Source organism: Thermobia domestica, chromosome 13, assembly GCF_964235325.1.
Source record: "Thermobia domestica chromosome 13, izTheDome1.hap1.1, whole genome shotgun sequence".
Taxonomy (NCBI): domain Eukaryota; kingdom Metazoa; phylum Arthropoda; class Insecta; order Zygentoma; family Lepismatidae; genus Thermobia; species Thermobia domestica.
The window spans coordinates 187,534,978-187,561,785 of NC_137466.1; the positions used below are offsets into that span (position 1 = coordinate 187,534,978).

At 34.9% G+C, this 26,808-nt stretch overlaps 1 protein-coding gene across 8 annotated transcripts in view; it reads right to left on the reverse strand.

Annotated features, from left to right (window-relative positions):
- Positions 1-26,808, reverse strand: part of eIF4G1 (eukaryotic translation initiation factor 4G1) — a 249,513-nt gene that overhangs the window by 135,040 nt on the left and 87,665 nt on the right. For 5 of the 8 annotated variants that reach the window (XM_081737076.1, XM_081737080.1, XM_081737075.1 and 2 more), the window contains 2 exons: positions 17,628-17,840; positions 12,207-12,277 (listed from right to left, as the gene is read on the reverse strand). In XM_081737076.1, coding sequence (XP_081593202.1) covers positions 12,207-12,277; positions 17,628-17,840 — 284 coding nt within the window. Of the gene's footprint in view, positions 1-12,206; positions 12,278-17,627; positions 17,841-20,924; positions 21,283-26,808 lie in introns of those variants that run through there. The other 3 variants (XM_081737082.1, XM_081737081.1, XM_081737077.1) reach the window with 2 other exon arrangements.

Genomic DNA, 26,808 nt, shown 5'->3' on the forward strand with positions numbered 1-26,808 from the left:
AGGCGATAAGATTAATGAAACAAAACAAATTTGACACATACTTAGAAGATATTCAGATGTATACCTAAAAAAAGTTACAAGTATACTTTTAAAAAATACATAAGAAATGGATTCAAAAAAGTGAAATAGAGACATGATTAATATTATTTGAATTGATTTTGATTTATTCGCGAACGAAAGCTATTTCACACTAAGTAAGGTGCTATTATTCCCAATACATAAGAGGCATGGTGGTTTAAATGGTAGAGCGCGTATCTCTGGTACGTGGAATCCCTAATTCGATTCCCGGCGAAGTTTGTGGTGAACAATATCGTGCCCGTGAGTTTTCTCGGGGTACTCCCGTTAACTTCCATTTTCTCATTCCACCAATTTCTCCATAATCATTCACTTGATTCACTTATCTTCCTTAGCCTAAAGGACATAATCGTGGCACGTTAAACTGAAAAATTTCATTTCACTTATTTATATTTCCAATACTCCTACCTTACAACCAAGTGAATGTTTTATATAATATAGAACAATTTATCAAACCACCGATTCATTTGAAAAAAATGTTAAGTATTTTGTACAACATCGGCATTTTGTGGACCACTACAGGACGTTCAGTGTTAACTTGATACGTTTAAAAATTATAATGAAATTCTAAATACATGGATTAAGTACTTCAATTTGATTACATTCTGGTAGTGTAAGTTGTAAAATAACACTATTCATGCACTGTTAGAAAGCAGTTTCTTTAGTCGCATACTCTATTCTACAATTAAGAGAGCGCGCGCACACACACACACACAAAAAAAAAAAAAAAAAAATATTAGTTTGTAGCTTTCTCTTTAATATAATATTAAAAAATATGGATATACATATGACAATGTATCAAAATGCCTGTTTTCTTTCTTTTTTTTTTCGCTAGGAATGAGATATTCGCATATATACGTGTTGCATATATACGTGTGAGAGAAAAGTAATGAGACTGGCAACAGTGCGGACAATCTGGCAACGTTGTGTCTACCGGACTGTGCTAGACCGGTTTGTTTATACCTTCCACTTCCTCAGTCCGAGTTACAAATCCGTACACCTAACACATTACTTTTGACAGCACCATCAGTGAAGTTGTGTTTTTGTTGTGTTACAGGAATGGAGCATCGAAATTTAGAGCAACGTTGTGCAATAAAGTTTTGTGTTAAATCTGATGAATCCGCGAGTGTGACTTTTGAAAAGTTGAAACAGGCCTATGGGAAACATTGCTTATCAAGAGCACAAGCTTTCCGCTGGCACAACTCATTTTTGAAAGGCCGAGAACACGTTGAAGATAAACCTCGCTCAGGGAGACCAACTTCAAAAACTGACGAAACCGTTGAAAGTGTGAGGGCTCTTGTGAGATCAGACCGTCGTTTAACAATAAAGATGATGAGTGAACAGTTAAATATAAACACTTTCACCGTACATCAAATTTTGACAGACTATTTGAACATGCGAAAGATTTATGCCAAAATGGTGCCGAGAAACCTCACAACTGAACAGGACAATCGAAAAAACGCGTGCGTTGATCTTGAGAGGATTGCCAATTACCAAGAATTCTTTAATTGTGTGATCACAGGTGATGAATCCTGGATATATGAGTACGATCCTGAAACAAAGTGGCACACTCCGTCATCTCCTCGGCCGAAGAAATGTCGAATGAGCAAATCAAAGATCAAAACGATGCTGGATTTTTTTTTTTTTGACAGTAAAGATATCGTGCACAAAGAATTTGCTCCACCAGAACAAACTGTCAACCAGGTGTTTTATAAAAGTGTCCTTAAAAGGCTAAGGAAAAGAATGATTCGTGTGAGACCAGACATTGCAAACAAGTGAATGTTTCATCATTACAATGCCCCATGTCTCACGGCATTTCCGTCAGTGAATTTTTGACCTCAAAACGCATTACTGTTGTTCCTCAACCTACCGATTCACCTGATTTGAGTCCCTGTGACTTTTTCCTTTTCCCGAAATTGAAAGATGTTCTAAAAGGACGTCATTTTGGGACTCTGGAGAACATTCAAAGGTTTGTGACCGACCAGTTAAAAGCTATACCAGTTGAAGACTTCCAGCGCTGCTACCAAGAGCGGGAACGACTCCGCCGATGTATAGCTGCCCAAGGGAACTACTTTGAAGGGGATAACATTGTCGTTTGAAAAACATAAAAACTTTAGTTAGTACAAAATCAATCTCATTACTTTTCTAACACACCTCGTATTGTTTGAAAGTTTACTTTTATCAAATTAGATATGTGAAGTGATAAAACCGACGAGTTCTGACGTGGTTATGAAACGACAGCTGAAACTTAGTAAAAATGCTACGGTATGTAAGAAAATTTAAATATCTCTTGCGTCCTTTGCCTATGTTGATACTAATGTGATCCTAACGTTCCTAGTATCCGAATCATTCATTGCTTGGTTGATTGGATTGGAGTACTGCGTTCCTTTCAGCACCGAGGCTATATGAGACATGAGCCTGCAGTTCAAGGTGGAAACACACATCTGCGCTTATATGAATAAATGACATAGAAATCTCGAAACTTATTCTTTAAGGAAGCTTATTATTTAAAAAAGCCGGAGTTTGTTCGGATTTTATATTTAGTAAAGTAATTTGACATTCTAAAATCCAATATTGGCAATAAGCTTTGCAATCGGAAACCTTTTTAATTATTTTTTAATTAAATTTATCAAACTAATTTATGTTACGGACCAATGACATCATTTCATTATTTATTTGCAATTTTAGCAACAGTTAAGTTCGAGAGGTATCTTAGTTGTTCCAAATACATTAATCTTGTTTCCTCTTATTCTTACGTTTTTACGAAGTAAATTTACAAGCTGACATAAATATGTATACACAATGAAACCTGTCTATAATAGCTACGATCGGTTCAACTTAAATTATTTTTGGAACAAAAGGTATTATAGATCGTAATAAGCATTTCTAATATAGTTACTAACTTGTCCATGTATTTGTATTTTATAACACATGGTAAAATTTATTTCTAGAAGATGAAAATATCTTAGTTCGTCACTTACACACTAAGTTTATTTCAACATGCGAATTAACTCCAAGGTACATTTTTTCTCCACCCATGATAGATAAAGTAAAATTTAAATTCCTCGAAATAGTCAAAACATCCACTCTCTTGCCAACACACTTCAGTAGGGAAACACCAAAAGCGATCGATTGTGCATCTCGAAAATGGTTACTCACCAGTAAGCAACAAAGAAAAAACTTTTTCTGTTATCTTATGCACCTTTTCAACATTCATTCGATCTTTGTTAAGGATTCGAAGACGTGATGAAAAGAAAAGGACATCTAAATCTGTCTGAACTGAACCAAGCTTTACAGTTAAAAAAAAAAAAAAAAAAAAAAAAAAAAAAAAAAAAAAAAAAGAGAACCCTTAACTGTACACCGCTTGGTTATTTTTGGAGAAGTTACTGTATAGTTTTTTCTTCTTCTTTTGCTCCTTTCGGTTTTAATGATCTCGAACAAAACCGTAAAGTATGTTCTGAAGGAGCCTCTAAGAAATAAAGATTACGTAGGTGTCCAACATGCAGAGGTGAATTAATATTAACAGCATAGGAGCTGTTTAAATTAGCCAGGAACTGATCCCGGATCTTCTACACCAAAGGCAGGAACGAAAACCTTAAATGGGGAGTTCACGTATAGAAAGCTCAACATTACAATGAATACTTGCAATGCTGATTAGTGTAATTGTATTACCTACGTTAACCAAAACATCAGTTAGTATATTGTTTTATTTTGGAATTTACTGAGGTACATTGGGGACTTGACCGTGGTAGCAATTACTTTTGAAAAAGAAATTCAGAGAGACAGGAAGAAGTATCTGGTAATTTCTCAAGTTTTTACGGGAACAAACACGAATCAATTATAATGTTTCATCCGTCTTTCAGGTATTAACTCCCCTGATGTTCAGAAAAATATTAGCTTTTCGTCGTCTGAGCCGTTAACTAACAGTATTTATCTTGAAGCCACGGTGGCTCAATGATAAGAGTGCTCGTATCTGGCGCGTGGAGTCCCTGACTCGATCCCAGCTTATCCAAAGTGAGCTTCATGCTGAACGAACACTAGGTGCCTGAGAGTTCTAGAGGATCTATTTCCTCTCACTTTCTTCCCTCCACGATTTCGTTCAAAACCATCGTCACAGTCTCTCTTACCCTCGGAACATAATCGTGGGAAGAAACTCAAAAGTTGTTAAACAGTTCTGATGGCAGATATGGTTTTAGAACAGATAAATACACATGCAAAATCAGTTGAAGTATCCAGTACCTCTACAACAACCAAAAGAGGTAACCTGTCCAGTAACTTGACAACAACCAGAAAAGGTACCCTATGCTTCTGGCAGGGTGGACTGATTTAAATCAGTATGATTAAAATCCGATTTAAAGTAAGATTTAAATCACTTGATTTTTTTTAAAAATAAAAATCGTTAATCAAATTCCGAAATAAATTAATTTAAAGTGAAAATAAGTAAAATCCCGTTGCTGTTCTGTTATTTCGATTACGGAAGATAATCACAAATACGAGACTCAGAGGTATATACAGCACAGTATGAAAACTAAAGTTTCATGCAGAGCATGATTAGGGAAAATCCCGTTTTGAACGAGTAACAGAACAATTCTACTTTCTTCTTCTCGTAACAGAGTTTTTAAATCGTTACCTATTTCAACGGGGAAATCACCAATGACATTTAAGACGAAAATTCTTTTGTGTGCGCGTCTGTTTGTTCCCAAATAAGGGCGTATTTAGAGGGATCCGATCCCATCTCTGAAACTTAATTTTATTTTAGATTTTATAACTTCAGGCGAAATATACGTCTGATTCCTTTTAAAATATGCCCCTCAAATATCAGCAACTTTTGTGGGGAAAAAAAAAAGTGTCATGTTGATAAACATTGCTGTACTTTTTCCTTAATGCTTAAAAAACATTGTTTGGAATTGAAATAGGTTAACAATTGGGGATTAATTCGAAATTAAACTCCAATACTTTCACTTAAATGGCATAAATAACATTTAATACTAATTCCTAATGTTTTTTCTTTAGTTTGCGACTTGCATTTTACTAAGAAAAAGATGTGTTTTAATCTTTTTTTTTAAATCAACAAAAATTATTTTTAAAAAACATGTTTTTCCACCCTGGTTTCCAGCCTATATTGCACGGATGAAATGCTGAGTCAAAGAATTGTTAATAAATACATATACGTGTGTAACTATGCCCTTCTTTCTCTTCCACCTTAAAAAAATACTGAATTATACGAAATTTTATGGCTTTAACAGGGTAATTTATCCACAAACTATTATCTTCTTGAATAAATTCACCCGTTCTTTTCATCGGCTGATTTATTGTTACTATATAGGATTTCGTTCATTTTACAATACTGTGGCAAAATCCCTATAACCACAATAATAAAATGATTGCAAAGTGATATCTAGCAATCGTTAAATGTCTATTGTTTTGAATAATCATAATGGATATGACGACAATAAGAGAATATGCAATCCTCCAACTCATTCTGCATTGTCGAAACAATTTACTTTAACATTTCATTAGCTGGGTGCGGGAAGTTGTTCAGCGGACGAATTAAAATAAGATGAATAATGTATGTAACTTAAGTATTGACCTACATTGCTCCACTTTCAAGATATCAAGTAAACTGAGTAATCACAATGTTCTTTAAGTACGTTCTCAACGATTGCCTGGCAAGTATCACCACATAAAATACAATTAGTAATTAACTATTTACATGAAAACTTCACACGTATTGAATATATTACTTCAATTGAACGCAGTAATAATATGAAGTCAAAGATAAATAAATATACAAAGACTGTATTGAGATCTTGAAAATATTCAATCATGTATGCTTAAAGATACTATCCTACAAAAAATATCCCTATGAAGCCAAATAGTTTACATGCTATAATTTGGTATGTGTACTGTTCCTCTGGTCCCTAGGGCATTCCGTACTGCTTTATTTGTGGGCTCACTCAGTATTTTGGGAGCCATTAGGATTAGGTGGTAGCGAAATCTTATCACAAGAACAAAGCAGCAGCAGCAGCAATAATAATAATAATAATAATAATAATAATAATAATAATAATAATAATAATAATAATAATAATAATAATAATAATAATAATAATAATAATAATAAGATGGGAGTCATTTTCATCCCACTCATTAACTAAAAGCCATCTGGCAAGCAAGCTCTGGCTCGATAACCTGTAAAGCCACGCAGCTTTGTTTCAGCTTTACTAATCTTAATAATAAAGTGCTAAGCACTTTAGCAAATCTTTGCGAAATAACTGAAGTGTTTCATGTAGTCCTGTGACTATTTCTATCAGTACTTCGTAGACACTATGAATTTTTCGACAGCCTCTCTAGTTTGAAAAAGAAAATTACATGTAACAGAAACGTTAACATTTGAGAACATCAGTTGCAACTTTTATATTTTGTTTTCATTGTAATGCATTCATTGAATGAACCGATTCTTATTGACTGATGATTGATACCTAATTCAATTTATTTACTTCAATGTTTGATGCAGAAGGCTTAGAAAACCTTTTGTGTAATGACCACCCTTCATCATGAATGATTTTATATCGGAATACACTTCTGTAAGAACAATATATTAGACCACCTTTACGCCGACTATCACTTATTAGAAATGATCACTGTGAACCTGTTTAAGACAACCAATTCATTACAGATGTTTGTCCTATCAGGTGAGATACTACATGTACTGTTAAATAGTAATCAAGTAATGCAAATGAAGGAATAAACGGGTGAAACCTACGAAGTATACTTGGCGTACCACTGGATTTGGAGAATAATCACTGAAACTTCCGATGCGATACTCCAAGTGTCCTGACTGATAACTCATCTGATCCTGACTGATACCTCACGACAATCACACATACTATTCTTGACAGGGAAGTTCTTATGAGGCGAAATTAAGGGAACCTTTGCCTGTTCCACACTATTAACGTAAATTCCAATGCGGTGTTTAATAATTCTTTTATGCTATGTAATTATAAAAATGCAAATATAACTCCTCCAATCTTGAACGAACTACTAAATTTAGACTGCAAAATAGGGAATTGCGGTATATATCAATAGGAATACTGTAGTACCATCCCTGCTTAACCCAGATGTTTCTGTAATCCATTTTATGCAATCACTCCCAGCATTTTTTTTTCCCCACAAGAAATATTCACCATTCGCTGAGTGCGTAAACAAAACAAAAAAAAAAAAGTTACTTTCTTATCTGTCCCATGTGCAATTGACTTTCGTCAGTTTTACCGACAGGTTGTGGTATGAGCTTTTAAAATAAAGCGATCGAAAGTTCTAGTCCTATTAAGAAGGTAACAAAAAGTAATTTTGGGCAAGCAACTGAAAAATAATGTAATAAAAGCAGAATGTGAAGATGATTGTAATAACACAAAATTTTAAGGAATGACAAAGGATCTGATGCCGATGTAGACATATCCACCACCATTTCATACGACAGAAGAAAACTACGAAGAAGAAATCACAGTTAGGGAGAAAAGGGTGTAAGCATAGTTGTAATGGATGAAATCAATGCTCTTGTGTAAGACTAATACAAATATAATAGAAATACGAGTTCAATAAGCACCAAAACAAATATACTCTTCAAACACGTGTGCATGAGGTTACAGAATCAAAACGTAGTGTCGTAAAGGAAGCAAGCCTAAGCTAGAGAAGGAATGCTGAGAAAAATTCGGGAGATAGATGTGGGAACGAATTTGCACTGAGGAAAGGAAAAAGTGAATTGAAAAGAAAAATGAAGCCAGATAATTTTGATCATAGGAATAACAAAGGACACTACAAATCACGCAAATATATACCAAGCAAACTACGACAAGCGAGCTAGGTAGTTGAAAAAATAGAGGAACGTAAGAGTTGGCCAGGTAATTAAGGTACTGAAAAGCAAACCTCAGTAAGCGATATAGGATGAATTCGAAAAATCTCTTAGCAAAATTTACAATCGGAAAGTAACCGATACAGATAAAATGCCAATTGAGTTATTAAAAAATGAAGAGAAAGAAAGGAATGTTCCGAACTTATGACATATGAAACACAGCCGTAAGTATTTTGTAGACACAACAATGATTCTATTTACTAGGACATCGAATGATTTGAATGAATGAATGAAGAAAAAAATCAAACTGTAAAACTAAATGTCCCGTATCACATGCAGCAAAATTTTTGATTCGTATATACGGCCGAACAAGTGAAGTAAAGAGCGAACAGTTTGGATTCACGAAGAGAGCAATAGTGTGTTAGTTGCTTATTGAAAGTACCTGACGAACTATTGAGAAGGGAAAGCAAATGCACATAATGTTTACTGATTGAAAGATCTTCGATCTGGTAAACTCTGGAAATTTAGATGAATACCAAGAAAAATTAGAAGGAAATTAAAGTATTTAGAATGCAAAAAGAACCTAAACATGCAAAAATTGGGAGAGGTGTTTCTTTCTCTCCAGATATATATAATTTTTTAAAACAAATCTTTTTCAGTCACGCTCCTAAAATGGTTCTGCATTAGTCTATGATAAATTAGCTGAATTGAATAATATTAAATGATGTCCCAAGCGACAAGTTTTCAATGCACTTACAGTATCTAATATGAGGCAAAGGTACCTTGTGAGTTTAAAACGCCTAGAGTGATACCATATCATGAATAGAGGTAGTGCAGGTAGAACGTCATCTATTACAGCAATGTTGAATTCAGAATCAAAAGTTTTAATAGAAAGGGAGCATGTGACGTAGTTTTGGGGTAGCTTTTTATCAGAAACATGTATCTAATGTGATTTCCAGCTCATCTCTAATCATTTAACAACACTAGCCAACAGCGAAAATGTAACTGGAATGAAATAGATGTTTGTTAACTATATCGACCACGCTGATAACGAAAACAACGATGAAAAACTTGAATTAGCTCTCGTTTCCATGTTAGGGGGGGGGGGTACATTTAATTATAAATAATATATTTTATTAGCATTTATTGTCAATCCCTTCCCATTAGGCTTCGAAATCTCTATGGTAGACAGATTGACTAAGTTTCCTACAGGCAACAATAGCTATGTGTACTTTGTTGTTATTTTTAACCCGGGTTCATAGCAACTAGGGGAAGGGAAGGGGAAGAAGAATGGAGGAGCGGAGCATGTTTCCTTTAAGCGTAGTTTCAGTTTGTTACAAATTGTGTTATGTTCCGTGTTCTGGAAAAAGGTATTACTGAAGTGTAGTTAGTGTGTGTGGTCACTAATTGCTGTGATTCATTATGCCTCGCAAATATGTAAACAGTGCTGACAATTTTTGCTGTAGGTTACATTGAGATCGCAAAGGAGACTAATAACGCCATATATTAGGAACGCGTACAGACCGTACTTTGGCTGTGAAATCAGGGACAAACTCTGGGCTCCTCAGGTATGTTGCAATTTTGTGTCTCGGGTCTTCATTCGTGGTTGAATAGTAAAGGATCTTCCATGGGCTTTGCTATTCCCATGATCTGGCGAGAATCACCAAACCATGTGAAGGATTGTTACTTTTGTATGACAACTCCATTAACATGGTATTTCCAAGAAGAGAAATCTTTCTTCATATATGCTAACATACCGTCGGCCATGCGACCAGTGCCTCACGCAGACGGACTGCCTGTTCCTGTCCCACCTGCTTTTGTTTAAATGTCAACAAACTTTCTAGGAAATAAGAGGACAGGAAACTAAGGATCTGGTGGCAAATTACTGTTGCGGTAGACTGGAGTGCAATGTGCCTCGAAGTTACATTTCTTACATTCCCAAAAGGACTTCTTTCCTAACGACTATGGTGCTGTAAGCGACGAGCACGAGGAACTCTTCCACCAGCAAATTTTGGACGTGGAAATGAGATACCAGGGAAAGTGGAGTGCATCAATGTTAGCCGATTACTGCTGGACACTAATCATGAAATCACCAGCAGGAAACTACAAACGACATGCAAAGCGGTTGCGCTTTCAGTGACCTTTCTCCGAGGGATAGTAACAAGGAAAATACATGCATAAGCTTATATAGGCAATAACGTAAAGTTATAGTAACTTCAAAACGAGAACTAATCTTGCATTTTCATTAACATTTTAGTTATCGGCATATCCGAAAACAAAGATTAGCTGCTTTCATGCCAGTTACAGAAAAAATGAAATTTTGTTGGCTAGTGTAATTATTACTTTTCTAGTATTTGTTTATAAACTTACAATTTCTTTTCCAAACTTTCAGGTACCTTTGTCTTGTGTAATGTGTAATGAAAAGGCATAGATTCAAAAAACCTCGGAAGTCGATAACATTTTATATATTATATATATATATATATCAGATGAAATTGTAAAGTAGGAGGTAGAAGGGTTTAGTGTATTTGCTTCGCAAATTATACGATTCTCGAATGGAAGTAGAAAACTGTAGTAAGTGTTCTGCAGAATATATAATGAAGATACCTAACAAAGAACGCTGCAGTAACTATAGATGAAGACGAGTAGAGCGCGCAATTAGTTTTCGATACCTATGCATTATTAATGAAAATTAAAATCTTAACGGGAGACCAAAGAAAATAGGAAAAGTGAAATAGGCCTTTAAAGAAAGGAAGGAAAACTATTTTATTGGCCTATTATAATGCAACTACTTCAAGAGCAATCTTATTATTATCAATATACAATATACACAATAACTTGCTCCTCCAAATTATTTAAGATTTAAAAGTTCATATTAAATGCCGAACGTTTGATGAAAGTTGTCGGCATTTTCAAAACTAAGATAAGGAAAGGTATTTAGTGGGGTTAGGATGTAAGAAAATTAAATATTTACATTCATTTTTTAATATTCTTTTTTATTTATGAGAGAGGATATATTAATTTTCACACGTCCCGACAATGATTAAAATTTCCAGCAATAATTCGACGTTAAATATCAATTTTTAAATAATAATAATTTGGAGGAGCAACGCGAGGGTCGCTGAGTAAAGCTACAATAAAGACCAATCAAGCTGAGAATTGTACCGTACAGCGTAGAAACTAAAAACAATGACGAAAAACGTTAAGACTTTCGAGAAATGTAAGTATAAAGAATGAAATTTAACGGGTTAATTGGAAAACCAATGAGGAAGACAGTGTACAGAATAAGAAAAATATGTACAAAAAAAATCATACTACGACTGCAAGATCACTGTCTCTGAAGAGTTGTTCAGAGAAAAGAAATTCGAATATACTTTGACTCATTATAATTCGGGATCTTCACAGCTCAAACTTGAGTTGATCCCTTGATTTTGTTTAACCTCCTTTATCAGCACCAAGACTATATGAAACGGGAACTACAACTCGAAATTCGACCTAACCTTGAATCGAACGCGGAATCACACAAAAAACACTGAAGTGAACTACCTGGCCACAATAGAACCAATACAAATCAATGTAGTTTCCTGGTAGCGTGCGATTGCTCTTCAAATGACTACCTGGGAAATATCTACATACGATGAAAACAATTCTCCTAGTGCATCCTGTTAGTATTTATGAACAGGAAGAAAGAACTAAATGCAATACGTAAATCAACCTCCTAGTATTGCTATGAACGACTGACACTTCTAAAGAATTATTCTTGCACTTATTATTAGTATCTTTACGGGAAAAAAAAATCATATGGGGTTTGAAGAAATAAAGGACAAAAAGGAATTCAAATGTAACAGAAAAATTGCATGGATTCGTCCTATAAATAATTCCACCGCAGTAAATATGCTTGGAGACTATAATTCTTCTATAGTCTCGCTACCCTATTTGGTTGCTAGATTCAGAGTTGGTAGCACGTCTTTTACATTCCGAAAACATTCTGGATCTGTTTACGGAATCTAGAAAGCACGCTATCAACTCAGTCTAGTAACAAAACATATGTCACCACAGAATAGGAAGGGAGTCTCCAATTCACCTTCACGTAGGACAGGTTTATGAATATTTTCCTTTCAATCTTAATTCAGTTCTCCCTGTTAATTCTTTCAAAATCTTGAAAATTAACCCCGTGTAGGTGTGAATTGGTATTTTTGCACAGTAACTATATATATGTGTGTAAGGATAATACTTTACACATTCTCACCGATCTAAGCTGTCTTTCTTCCTGTCTTACCTGTGAGCCTGCAGGTCGCTGTTGATTCTGCATCCCTCCATAATTTATAGGTATTGCGGCATGTGTCGACCCTGGAAGAGTAACAGCACACACAAAAAATTACTTTGAAGTCTAATTTGTTAGAAATTACAATTTAAACCTCTAGTTAATAACTATCTTCGGATAACAATATATTTCTGTACACTTTCAAAGTACTGAGCTTAATGATATTTTAATACAATCTCCTTTTGGTACATGATTTACTTCTTAAATATTCTAATTAAAGTATCTCCTAACAGAAGAGAAACCTGAATACTACTAATTTCACATTAAGCCAGTTAGTTTTAACTAAAATATTTCTATTTAACAGTGCTCACCATGAAACTTAATAATCATGATGTCTACTTATTTGTTTCATCAAGCAAAGTACACTCATGTCCAAAATTATTGTCGCATGTCTATAAATATGTTGTTGTAGGAATATAATTTAATAGAGAATTCGCCCGGTATTTCTTATAATGTTAATATGTGTATAATCGGCAAAGACCTGTATTTTGCTAATTTCATGTCAAAACACCAGTAAATAAGAATAAAACGAAAATAAAACTTTCTTGTCCATTTAGCAACATTTTATTTTACTCATTCTAATTTTCGTATTTATAATTCTTTTTCTATGAAATTTGCCACAAACATACATTTCCCGATTATACACACAGTATCAGTATTAAAAGTACCCTATTAATCATTATCAAATTATATTCTTACAAGGAGACAGTTATAGATATGCAACAATCATTTTGGACATGAGTGTACATCAATTATTAACAGGCCAGCACAACATCGCAATCACTAACGAATCGAATCATCTTCGTCGGTGCTTTACACGTCCCAAGCTGAACATACTGGGAGACGCGATTTGAATCATAAGACGATATTATACCCGACACGACGACCAAACTGCCTCAATTCTCGATGGGCTTTTCATAAATGCCCTCAACTGCAGAACAGCTCGGAGCATTGAGTTCATTTCTAATACTACTACTCACTGCACTTTCCAAGCCGAAAATAGGATACCTTTTGAATAGAGCATGTAAAACTACATTTTTACAATGGACAACCTTAAAATAATCCAACGGTTTATTTTGGTAGTATTCATCAGCGATACTTAAGTCGAATCGTTTGTTTCCTAACTACACACACACACAAAACGAAATTTACACTTTTATGAAGTACCAAAGCAACACTAAACGAACTTTTTACATGAGATTCTATTTTATACAATCTCCACGCTCCATCCTATGTCATATTCTTACTTTAATATAACATATCTACAATATATATATATTTTTTAATTGAGTCGTGACTCGGAGTTAAAAAAAAAAAAATGAGTGGGGTAGTCTAAGAGCGGCTATGACCATAGTTATTTCTTAAGTGTCGCTCTTTAGTACAATTGTATTATTCTGGGATTAAAAGTATCATTTTTCTAGATTAACAAACTGATTCTTGGTTTCTGACAATTGAAGGAGAGCGGAAGGCCTAAAGTTTGAGGAAGCGTAAAGAAAGTTTTACAACAGTCCCTACCAACATTTGACTTCATTGAAGTATTAGGAACACACATTTAAACCAGGCTATAGTATAACGTTATAATGTTCCGTACCTAAAACATATTATTAAGATATATATAAACTAAATTGCTTATTGCTTTGGGCTGGTACTCGGCAACTTGTCTCAAAATGTTCGGAACTATGTTTCACGATTGCCTACACTTAAGTGAGAATTACATGTTCATAATCGCAGTGTAATTGTGCTCAATACTCTAAATGCTACGAAGATTTCTTAATTTCTTAACCACCATTATAATTATAAATCATGCTCTTATGTACTTTTAGAATCAACTGAGAAAATAAATTCAGCTATACTGCTTTTTCAAGTAATATCTTACCATTTCAGACAGAATAAGGTTCAGGAACCTTTATATTATAACATCACAAGAGATTTATTACTTCTCTAAAATTCGAGTTCCTAACATAAACCAAATATGGAATCCAGAAAATCTTACTTCATTTCTCCGAACCACCTCGGTAATATGCTAAATCTACAGAGATTTTTCAAAATGATTATCATCTACAGATATTTATCAAAATGATTTTTGGTCGTCAATGTTTCACTAGATCTCGGTGAATGACAATTAACGGAAACGCATCCAAGTGTAGCACAAATGTTTTTTGTTCATTTCTTTCGATACCAGTTTCTAGATTATGCCCCTAAACGGCAGCTTCGCAGTATGACACTGTTAGTGAAAAGGTTTTTTGTGTCCTTGGATATCACATAACGAGCTTCTGTACAGCTGTTGTACAACGACATTCTCGTATGCGTTACGGGAGAACTGCACCATCTGACAATTCCATTAGGTGGTGGTATTCACAATTCATGGAAAGAGTTTGCATTTGCAAGGGCAAAGCACTAAGACCTTTACTTTAACGTCTGAAATACTGTGGGACGAGTTCGTGCAACCTACTTACCAATCACAAGAAACCGGTTCCTACTGGACCCAGGGAACTTGAAATTACATCCACGTTATGGCGTATTCTATGAAAACGCTATCTATGAAACCATACCGAACAAGTCTCACTCATAGTCTCTCGAAGATCGTCGTGCACGGGAAAAATTCTGCACTGATATGCAAGTGCTCATGGTTGAGGACAACTTGCTCTGGTTTTCACAGACAAGGTGGTATTCATCTAAATTTAAAACTAAACACAATGTGCATATCTGGGGAACAGAATATCGACACTGGTTTGCTGAGTTAAATCAGGATTTTCCTAAAGTGAATGTATCTTGCGCTGTGTCAAGAGAAAATATTTCCAGTCTCTTCCTTTTCATGGGAGGAAACGGTTATAGGATTCATTTTCTTTGACATGTTGAACGAGTGGTCAATTCCACAACTGGACCGAAAATGGTAACACCAATATCACGCAACTGAGTGAAGCCTCACCACATATCCACAGCGAGGTGAAAACATTCTAGAACAGAAATAATCACTGAATAGAGTGGAAGTGATATTGATAAACTGTCATGCCCACTACGTTCTCCAGATCTTTCATCTTGCGATTGTTTCCTCTTGGGCTATGGTAAAGATGCAGTTTACTATCCTCCATTACCGCGCACAATTGATGAACTAACGACGTGTATAACCAATTCCATCCACATTGTTTCACCTGACATGTTAGATCGCCTAGATAACCTGGAAAGTTGCCATCGGAGAGTACTCTGAACATTTGTAAAAATTCACAGCAAAACTTTCTGCCCCTTTGCATGTATTTGTATGTCTATATCTACACCATATACAATACCATGATTGTATCCCCGACAATCATTTTGAAAAACCTGCACATAACAGGACTAATTTTCTTTAATTCTTTGGTGTGATTACAATATTATGCTTGTCATTTCTGTATGTATCTGAAAATAGTTTCCAGTAAGTCGTGTGATATGTATCTCATGATTTTGAGTTATTAGCATAAGATACCTAAATTAAACCCACCTAGTTACGGTATCTAAAAATGTGTATAATATTTAAATTGTCTTACCAATTGTTTTTTCAGTAGTTTTGAATGATCAATGAACATTAATTAATATCTCGTAAGTATTTCTCGAATTACTAATACTTTGGCCTCACAGTGTTCAGAAACAATCTGAATTTTGCAGTCAACCTGTATTAAGCAAACAATTTCTATTCAACTAGGGAGCCATCACGAGATAGTTCCTTAAGTTTCTTTCCCCTTACTTTGGTGCTAGTGTTACCAACCTCGGTCACTGTTTTACACCATTAAAAAAAAAAAAACTGCCATTATAGATGCACCGAAAAGCCTTGATATATGAGCAGTGGCAACGCCGCTGCGAGCTGTCATTCTCTTGCTGGTTCCTCTCTAATTTGTTTTAAATAATTTTGAAAACAAAAATTTAGATAAATTTTCATGTGTTTAAAAAAATTAGAATTTTGCTAACCTGAAAATACTGGGTAAACGGAACTATTGAAACCTGAAGATATTGGGTAAATAAAATTTAAAGAATGTGTTTTACTATTGTTCTATTTAATCTGAATTTCAAGGATCGCTATGAAACAGATGGCAGCACGTTTCCCCCATCTTCCCAATGTATTTTATAACCAGTGATTACATTCACAACAATAACCTGAATTAATAATGCATGCAATTTTGTGGTATTCCGCTTCTTTCATTGTTGAGTTGTAATATTAGAAGCATTCTCTTGCAGAGTAAAATTAAGTGCTCTGTGCAAGTATAATTAATAAACCACAATAAAGGGAACACTCATTATAATCTGATTACAACTCCAACCTGTCTTTAGACAAAGTTTGAACATCCATCCCATGAATTTATTATTATTATTATTATTATTATTATTATTATTATTATTATTATTATTATTATTATTATTATTATTATTATTATTATTATTATTATTATTATTATTATTAATAATAATAATAATAATAATAATAATAATAATAATAATAATAATAATAATAATAATACTATAGTTCCTCACAACGTGCTGCTATCTGTTGGTGATAATCGACCCTTTACATTCACCTTAAGACCTGGATTACACAAGATGAAAAGTCAGTCTGCTGATTGTTTACAATACTCATACCAAGTCTTAAGACAGGCACAACGCTGAATTTTTGATATTTGCTGTCATTTAATAGTAAAAATCGCCAGAAATCGTAAAAATCACTAATTACCAGAAATTCAAGTGGTATAGGGGCAAACTTCATCAAAACTGCACTCTGAATATTACAACAGCCACATACAAATATCTCTACCAAGTAATGTTTATCGGCTTTATCGCGATTGCAAAATATATGTTGTTTTTAATTATATTTAAAAATGACAAATGAATTGTTCTTCAATAATATTACTCCTCGACATCATGCCCTGCATTGCACTACGAACACCAGTAAGCACAATTGACGAAATTATCTGATCGATATACATTGGAATTCAATGGGGGAAAAAATATATCGAAAGGGAGGTATTAAAATACGATTTTTTTGCACTAACATTCATACAAAGCTGCGGTGAACTACGGAGTTCCATGATCTGAATGCATGAGAGTATGAATAAAAATACAACAGACTTGATGATTATGAGAATGAACCTACTTTGGTACCAGTCAAATACCCTGAAATGTTAAACTGTATGTCATGTCAACTGAAAGAATAATGTAGTCGAAATATACATGCTCGAAAACACGCACCAGAAAGATAGCAAACTTTTGTACAATTCCAACACCAATGTAACTACAAGAAACTTCTTACCAAAATGCTCAATTTTACGAACAGCAATAGCCCATTAAAATTCAAGTGCTTGCTTCGCACTGGTGGTAAATTAATATCCCACAAAACTGTTTCCTTCTTACCTGCCGGTGGTAACTGCTGCCCTCCTGCTAAGTGTGTAACTTGTTTGCTCATGTCATGGGCAGAGCCAGGTGGTGTAGATGTTGGTGCCGGACCAGGAGGACCCTGCGGGGCCGAACTGTGTTGTATAGTAGGATTTGGGGTGTGAAGGGGCCGTAATTGCGTATTTGTTCCCTGCTGATGATATCCTTGTACGTGATATGAAACGTCGGTTCCTAAAATGCAAGAAGTTGTTCATGCTATAAAAATCTTTCTCTGACAACATGCACACAATGTTATTTTCAAAAACAACCCTATCGAATTACCATCTCATAGCCACTAAATATATTCAATGACATTCTGTATAAACCTAACAACAGCCTAGAGCACCACACAATACACTTAGGGACATAAATGGAGAGAAAAAAATATGCACTAACACTACATGCCATAATAAATATTTCGAACATCATTCATTTTAATTTGTTGTATCTGACCATTAATGCTGTTTATATATTTAGTCCAATCTGAATTTTAGTTGAACACTGTTACTTACTAGTTCAAGTTTAATTACAATCATTAATACTGTCATTGACTAATGTCATGACACCCTAATTAGTACACAAAAAGATACGAGAATACGAAAAAACATTCATGGACTATTATGATATACGAATTTGAACATATATATATATATTTGTTATGAAAAAGCCTACTTTATTAGAATATTTGTGAAGAACTCAGAAACAATAAAACAAACATACACATATACAACAAACAAATGTAAACTTTAAACAGTAACATGTTTGACGATACTACATCAGCGATGTGTCGTAACATTAGTCTCATTACACCTCGAGAATAAAGATTAAACCTGAATTTTAAACGTAGGAACTGGTCAAAAAAAATCTACTGGAACTTGCTTCTACAACATACAATACTGCCTGTTTTAACTATGAGCGAATAACGTAAGAAACTGGTCGTTTTTTACTATTTATATACCAAATAGCAAACCTTGTAAGTGCAATGACTACTCAGGAATTAAATTGATTTTCACAAGCATTAGTACAGTCGCCAGAAAAGTACATGCCTTCTCTTGTCAAACTAGTGGATCTATCTGAATTTGATCTAAAAAGAACTTTTTTTTTTTTTTTTTTTTTACGTAACTGAAAACCGTATCCAAATAGATTAATTCAAAATTGTGGCGCTATCGGCAAAAAACGAAAAGAGCACATTTGTTACCCACTTTCACGAATATTTTTTATACGAAGTTTGATTACCAATGTATTATATAAACCTGTAGATAAACATAATTAAAAATTGTATAGCCTATAAATACAAAACATGAATATCTTCATGTATAAACTGGGCAACTCTATGGGAAAGAATAAACTACATAAAACTATCTGTAATATAAAAACTATGATTAAGAGTAATCATGTTCATTTTTAGTCTGGACTTATTTCCCTTGTTTTAGTTAGAAAGGGTGTACTGGACTGATCTATTTCTATCCACTTTTCGTGGGTTGTTCCGTTATTGCAAAATAAACACACTGCTGAACAAGACTGCACTTATTTAATATAAAAACACATTTCACGTGACATTTGGATTTTGGCTAGAAGATCGAAACGTCACGTGTAAATGTGTTTTTATATTAAATAAGTGCAGTCTTGTTCAGCAGTGTGTTTATTTTTCTGATTTTATTTGCAAGACGTATGACTATGATTGTGTGTCCGTTATTGCATAAAGCCGTTTCAACTGATACTAATTTCTTTTTCTTAATAGTGTTTTTTTTTTTTAAAAAAAAACTGCGATGGAGGATTTTACTAAATTAAATTTCAAATACTGCAACTGAATCCCATTGTCTTCAATTTAAAGGGAGTTTATGGCAATATTTAGTACATTCATGCTTACTTTCTAGCTACGAATAGAAGTTTGAATTATTGTTCACGTTAAAAGTTTACAGTCAGAATTAAGATGTTACAGGAATAAATTTTAATGTGTAGTTATTATAAAGTTCAGGAATTCTCTTTTCTTCCTACAGAACGTAAACTATAATATACGAAACTAATGTATTGACTTAACACTACAACTTGGTCAACTTAACAAGAAAGAAAGAAAAAAAAGTGTAAGTTTCCTACAACTTCAATCATCTAATTTGGTGAGATAGGCATGGCGCACCTTACGAACTAAGGATATGAAACGTTACTTCAAAATTTCAGCTAGCCAATTTGTCATGGCAGTATGTTTACTTTAACATCAGGGTGTGCATTTTATATATAATTCGAATTAGTAGCACAGATTTATATCGTACAAAGTAATAATTGATACGGATAGCGTAATTTCATATTTTGAAAACTACAAAAACAGTACTATGCATCATTACTAACAATTGGGGGATTAGAAAATGAAGGTGTCACGTTACATTCTTCGAAACTATGAATTCTTGTATGAATGAGTGTTGTGTTTATTCTTGCTAAGCGATTCCTCATATGGATTAAGAGATTCAGAAACACAGGGGATAGCGTACCTTCTGATCAATTTTCTCGAAATGTACAATTTGTTGCATACCACCTTCATCCTATAATCCCTTAATTATCACTACAGCAATCTGATATTCTCCCTCCTTATCTGCACCCCCCTAGTATATAGGAGGTTCTTTAATAAGATAATCTGAAGGCACTACAATGCAAATGAATGCACACCTTAACAAGGGATCCTCCAGGGGCATGCACTTTATATTACACAACTCGATCACAATGACTTGATATCTGTGACAATGAAATAACTGGAATTTACAAGTTAGCATCTAATTATTGATAATAGCTTATTTACAATAAATTATCTTCATTTAATATTTTCTGTATTTGACTATAATGGTTTAATATATTGTAAATTTCAAATTCTGGAGATTAATTCATCGCGATTGAGATACACGCTTTATTGATCATAGAAGACAACTCTACTTAAATTGCTGATGTTAAAGAAGCCATTAAGAATTTCAATTGATAAGTACCTATTCGGTACAGTTTAATAATAGTAGTAGTAGTATATTCTGCTAGTATATAAAATGGATGAAAGACTTGTGATATGATCTGCACGCAGACATATTTTTGATGAGTAGGCATCACAGGTGTTTCAACATGTTCACAAGTAATAACGAAGCATGAAAATACTGCTAGCCCTAGCACTGATAGCTCGTTAACACTCGCATTTCGAAGAGAAACTGCTGAACATGAAATTAACCATAAAGTAAATGCACGATTTAAAAAAAAATAGCATACAACCGATAATTGAGAAAGTATTCATTCCTTACTTACTTCCTGCAGTGGACAATATCCTGAACTGATTTAACTGTGGTGGGGGGCAGTGTGGTACCCAATGGACAGGTTCCTTAACGTTGTTGCCGTAACGGGAAACCATGGTGAATTTGATGGTTGTCTCCCACACTCGCGCATGAACACACACAAAAAAATACTAATTAAATAATTCTCCAAATGGAGTCATATGGTTGAACTCATCCGGTCAGCATGGTTCACTATCAGCTCCGTCGTTGAGTGCCACCTAATCAGGCGAATGTTGAATAGTCACTGGATTTGCATTGTAACATCTAACATATTGGTATCGGAAGGCATTTCCGGCTTCACATCAAAAACCACTGCCCGACGACTCCCAAGAACCTGTCGACAAAAATATATGAAATTATCTGCATAGAAGGGCGAAAAATACGACCCAGCGCCCCAGTTTCTTCCTTCTGCGGTACACTTGAGATGGACCAATGGTTTCTGAGTGGCAAAGAGGACGCTGCAACCGGTCCGAGTATTGTCAGATCAATACTGACTCCACTCCCAGCCCACACTGCAGACGATTCGTTCAATGCTTACAAACACAAACTGGCAGTGTCAGAGGAACTACAAAACTTTTGATTTTTCCTTCGTTATTCACATTTCTTTTTTTAACACTAGAAACAATACTTATTGTATTTCGCATCTTAACTTCCACGCAAACAAATATCCCTGACCACGCCTCGAAAACCCCGTTCTCTCACTGTACCAACCCCATGCACGTGATACGGCACTCGTAAGATAGGCTGAGCTCAGCCTGGGTGCTGAGTGGGATCGACGTTGCCAAGTCGCATCTTCCCACCAATTACATGTTCGATAACGCAAATTAACCTCTGACTGCAAGGTTTCTTTTTCTTTAGTTAATTATGGTTTGTTTAGCAACAAATGCGTACTCATAAATAACGTGTATCTTTCTGTTTACAGCGGGTGAGATTCCTGATGTCAATGTTAAAACAGAGTAACTGAACATTCTTTAATTTGCACATTTATTACTCTGATGAAATGAAACATCCTCACGGAATTTCTTATCTATGTGTATTGGTGGCGGCTTTGCTAAAAGTTACAACTAGTAGCACGACAAATACTTGTACAAGCATAGTTTATATTTATATATAAACTACAATTACGCAAGCATTGATACTCAACTGGGTATCTAATTTATTTAATTCCCATGGTCAATAGCATCCGTTTAAAATTCTACCGCAACTGATGTTTTACTACTAATTCAAATATTTTAAAACTATATACGCAACGGTAAATGGCAACACTGCGCAGTCGACCATGAAGTTTCGTCAAGACTGACCTCATCACGCCTCACTCCACTTCCTTATGCAGTAAAATAACTTCTGGCAAAAATCAGTAACATCAATATCTACGTTAATATCAAACACTTTCAGAAATTGCTTCTTGTATGTTCGTATATATATATATTTTCCGATACTTCAATTTCAGCAGCAACCGAATAAAATTTTAATGAAAAAACATTATGTATTTTGTAATGAAATTTTAGAGATTGATAAAAACGCCATTGGTAGTAACTGCAACCTGCTTTAATAACAACTCTTTGTGCAATAAAATATACACATGCAGCAAGGAATTACATATTAAGGGCACTGAATTATTATGTAAACCACTACCAAATAAAGGAAAGTACCCTACTATATTGTTAAAATTGACAGAACTGAAATTTTGTTTCATTGACGAAACTGATTTACACTTCTCACATTTATATTACCAAATTTAACACTTCTTGTTTTCACGATAAAAAGAAAAAAATAATTTAAGTAAATTAACCGGTATGGGATGTTACTAAAACCAAACTATCCACGAAGAACTCGACGAATAGACTAAAGCGAACAATCGTAACGCCAGCTGTACTGCTGAATTTCCCGTCTGCCATTACGTCATCGGTATCGCACGTGCAGTGCTCTATACAGTCACACTGAACATCGATCCACTCAGCGACAATGTACCATTCTATTCTCCAGAAATATTATTACATTATATATATATATATATATATATATATATATATATATATATATATATATATATATATATATATATATATATATATATATATATATAGGCAAATTGTAATTTATACATACAAACAGAAAAAAAAAACTTTGTAATATTAACCATTTTTTATAACATCCATTTCATCAAGAATATTATATAGGGTGAGTATAAAGAAAGGAAATTCCAAAAACGATTTGAGATAAATAAAAATTTTAAGTTCGCTCTCTGCACATCAATACCCACGAAATCACGAATACCTTAATACATAGTCAAGTTCGTTTACAACGGGGCCGATGACACACCGAGTTTATATACAACGGTACGGAAGAATATTGACTTTCTCTGTAGCAAACTCATTTTTCACAATCTTAGACATACCTGTCTTCATACAATATTTTATATATATATATATATATATATATATATATATACATATATATAATATTCTGCAGTAAAATGTTAATTTGGGAACTTCTCTAAGTTGACATAATTTTCATGGAACCTATATTTTCGCTTATTTTTTCATATTAATTAATTTGTATGGTGGCCCACAAATACACCTTGGATTGGCCGCATCCCTTTTAGTTAATGGTAAGTTCACTTGGAAACCTTTCACAGGTCAATCCAACGGATGATGCTTGGCCACTGGAAGTAACTTCTTCAAAAATCCAAGAAAAAGTGATTGTAACTAACGAAGTGGTGGAATGAAGAAAGTAGGAGGTAACGGTAAAAAAGAGAAAACCAACGCATAAGGTGCCTGTCCACCGCCTAATAGGCGAGCGCTGCTATCGAACCAACGACCCCACACCAGAGCCACTACGACCCCCTTTTATTTCTATTGTCGACGACCGTATGAATAGATCGGTGAGCAGGCCCGCAACCAGACACAGAAGTTTGGGAGGGCATGGATAAGATAGGGGGGGGCCAAGTCATTACAAAAATCTCTTACCTATATCTAAATTGTGGTTTTTGTATCAATAATAGCATTTTGTATTGAGGTCTGCAGGGGCCACGAAAAGTTTAGGGGCAGGCCCCCCTCTAGTTGCGGGCCTGTCGGTGAGCCTTCCCATTCATATATATTGTAACACAATTTGTTAGTCCAATCTTTTGTTCTAACTACGTGTTTGAATCAATTTCCTTCTGCGGAGTTTGGGGATAATTCGAAACAAATAATGAAATGATTTATGTTGTTAAGTGTAAATTAGATAAGGAAAAAAAAACTAACAGAATAGCACATTTTCTCCCGTTGCTTGAAGGTCATTCTTGAGTTGAGTTGATTTTAGTTTAGCGTCCCTTTCAGCAGCGAGGCTATATGAGACGCGGACCTACTGATTAACGTGGAATCCGAACCACATGAGCTACTACCGGGAATCGAACCTGAGTAAAGGTCATTCTTAATACCCTTTCGAAGTTTTTCTTACTCCTTTTACAGTTTAAGCAAAGTTCTCTCGCAGTGCAAAATCTAAGCTATTTTGAGCTCGACATTATGTGAAATCACGTAAAATAGAAATATGGCATCCTTAATAGTTGGTGACTGTGATGAGGACCATGCACACAGCAAAATGCAGGAGGAAACTAGAGCACAGTTTACCAATCTGTGTGACGCGTACCACTGGTGGTAAGCAAGCGACAGTTGGGGGTATGTGCGACTTATGGTGGTAATCCAGTAGAAACTTGAGAATCTTTGTCCTAGAAAATAATTTGTGTGTGTTATCGGGCAGGTAGACATACCCTAGGAAAGTCCGAAGTTTCACAATCGGTAATAGCAGCGATTATAATGCAAAACGTATCATTAAAAATCCGAATAACTGGTATCCATTATGCAGTTAATATCATGAAATAGTTATCTTGGGTTAGATGGATAGGATCGAAAAAAATTACCTGCATACAACCGAAATAATAAAAAATGAATTATTATTGCACAATATTAAGTATGATCATTTTCTTCAAGATAACTGTGGAAAACCGTAGATCGAAGCGGCATAGGACCAAAACGACGTACGATCGACACTACACGGTAAATACTGTTCGGAATATATCTATGCCCTGCACCTTGAATTTGGAGATATAAAAACATTAAGATAAATAATTCTAATAGTTTATTAAAGCTTTTCGATAACTACGTAATAATAGAATCTGTATGATATTTTTAATGTTGTAAAGTTTTAGTGTATGCTACGTTGGAGCACAAAGTAAATGTAACTACAATTTAAAAACTGTCTGTAGAGTCTGTATCTGGAAATTGATCTTTTGAGAGTACTCTTCTGCTTTGCGACCTGCTTCATGAACTATTAACAGTGTTTTATCCTGACATCTTAATACGGTTACCACATCCTCTAAGGCAACATTCATTCAGCGTGCCTTCCACCCAATCATGAAACCGTAAATAAGACGAGGAATTTGTAGGTGTATGGCTGTATGTCTTTACCCAGTGTTTAAATGTATCACGGTTTTAAAAAGCATCGAAGACGACTTATCTCCTGCCAGGCCCGTATCTATGGGGGATCTAGGGGGCCGGAACCCTCAAAATTCTTGCTGGCCCACTCAAAAATTTTCACTGTACATGCAAATGAACTATAACATGGTGATGAACTATAATATGGTTGGATCGGTCCCCCCTAACTTCAGCCCCCCTACATTTTTGGACTGGCTACTGGCCTGTTTCTAGCCTCAATTTTCCAAAAACTACGATCACATGGGGTTTGAGCAATGTTTGGCAAATTGCAATTCCGTGCTGGACCAGTACCTCTGTCAGTTTCTGCGGCCTTCGTTGGAGCTTTTTCGTTAGTGTAATCCATATTATGCAAAGACTGTTTACTGCCGATTTGTATGTCCCAACCACTCTTGCTAACTTGTGTAATGAATTATGGTTTAGCATTTCACAGCATTCTGCAGTGGGTCGCTAATGTCCATCGGAAGTCTTATTCCGGGGCTTGTCCGCAAGGTTTAAATCGCCTGAAGCATTAAAAAAAAAAAAAAAAATCAACGGAAAGCTGTCGACTGATTCTCCACTTCTTTGCTCATCACCCGATAAATTTCCTCCGCTGCTGCTTTTACTGCCTTATTTATTTTTATTTTATTATTTTTTTTTTCATAAAAATCATAGTACTGAATGAACTGAAATTTGGTCGTCACTCATTTTACATATATCGACTTTACGGGAACACTTGCCATACAAGCAACGCTTGCTTTGTATCTATAAACTGATCCCATAAACCTGTCCTATATCCCCGCCAACAGCCTTTCTCTGGTGGAGCTACCTACCTTCGCAAACTTCATCTTATGCGACACTGTGTGCTGATAGACTTCTTCTATTTCTACTATTACTCTTTATTACTGACTGGCACTGTTTGAAGTTTAGCGTCCCATTTCAATTCTGAGGTTATATGAGACCTGCAGTTTTAAGAGGGGACACTGTGATGCGTGCATATACTCTCCCACTGGGAATGAAACCCGGCACCTTGAGCATCAGAGTAGCAAGAAGACGCGAACAGAGAACTGCCGCTAACAATTTTGATTATGTAAAGATTAACAAAACGAGGAAAGAGGAAAACAATAGTATCGAGACAGTTCAAAGAATAAGAATTACGAAGCAATGCAAAGCAAACGTAAAAGGTGAGCCCATGAATTAAAGAAACATATGAGGAAACGTATATCAAGATGACGTCAATGGAAGGAACAAGAGGACGTTTGTAGTTGATCTTGAGAAAGTAACTTTCGAAATAAAGAATCGGAAGATAAGTAACATGCTAGTATTTCGGTAAAAGGCATGATTGCACTACGAGTATACGGCTTGCAGATAAAGCTCTAACTGTTGGACCAAAAATTACAATATTAG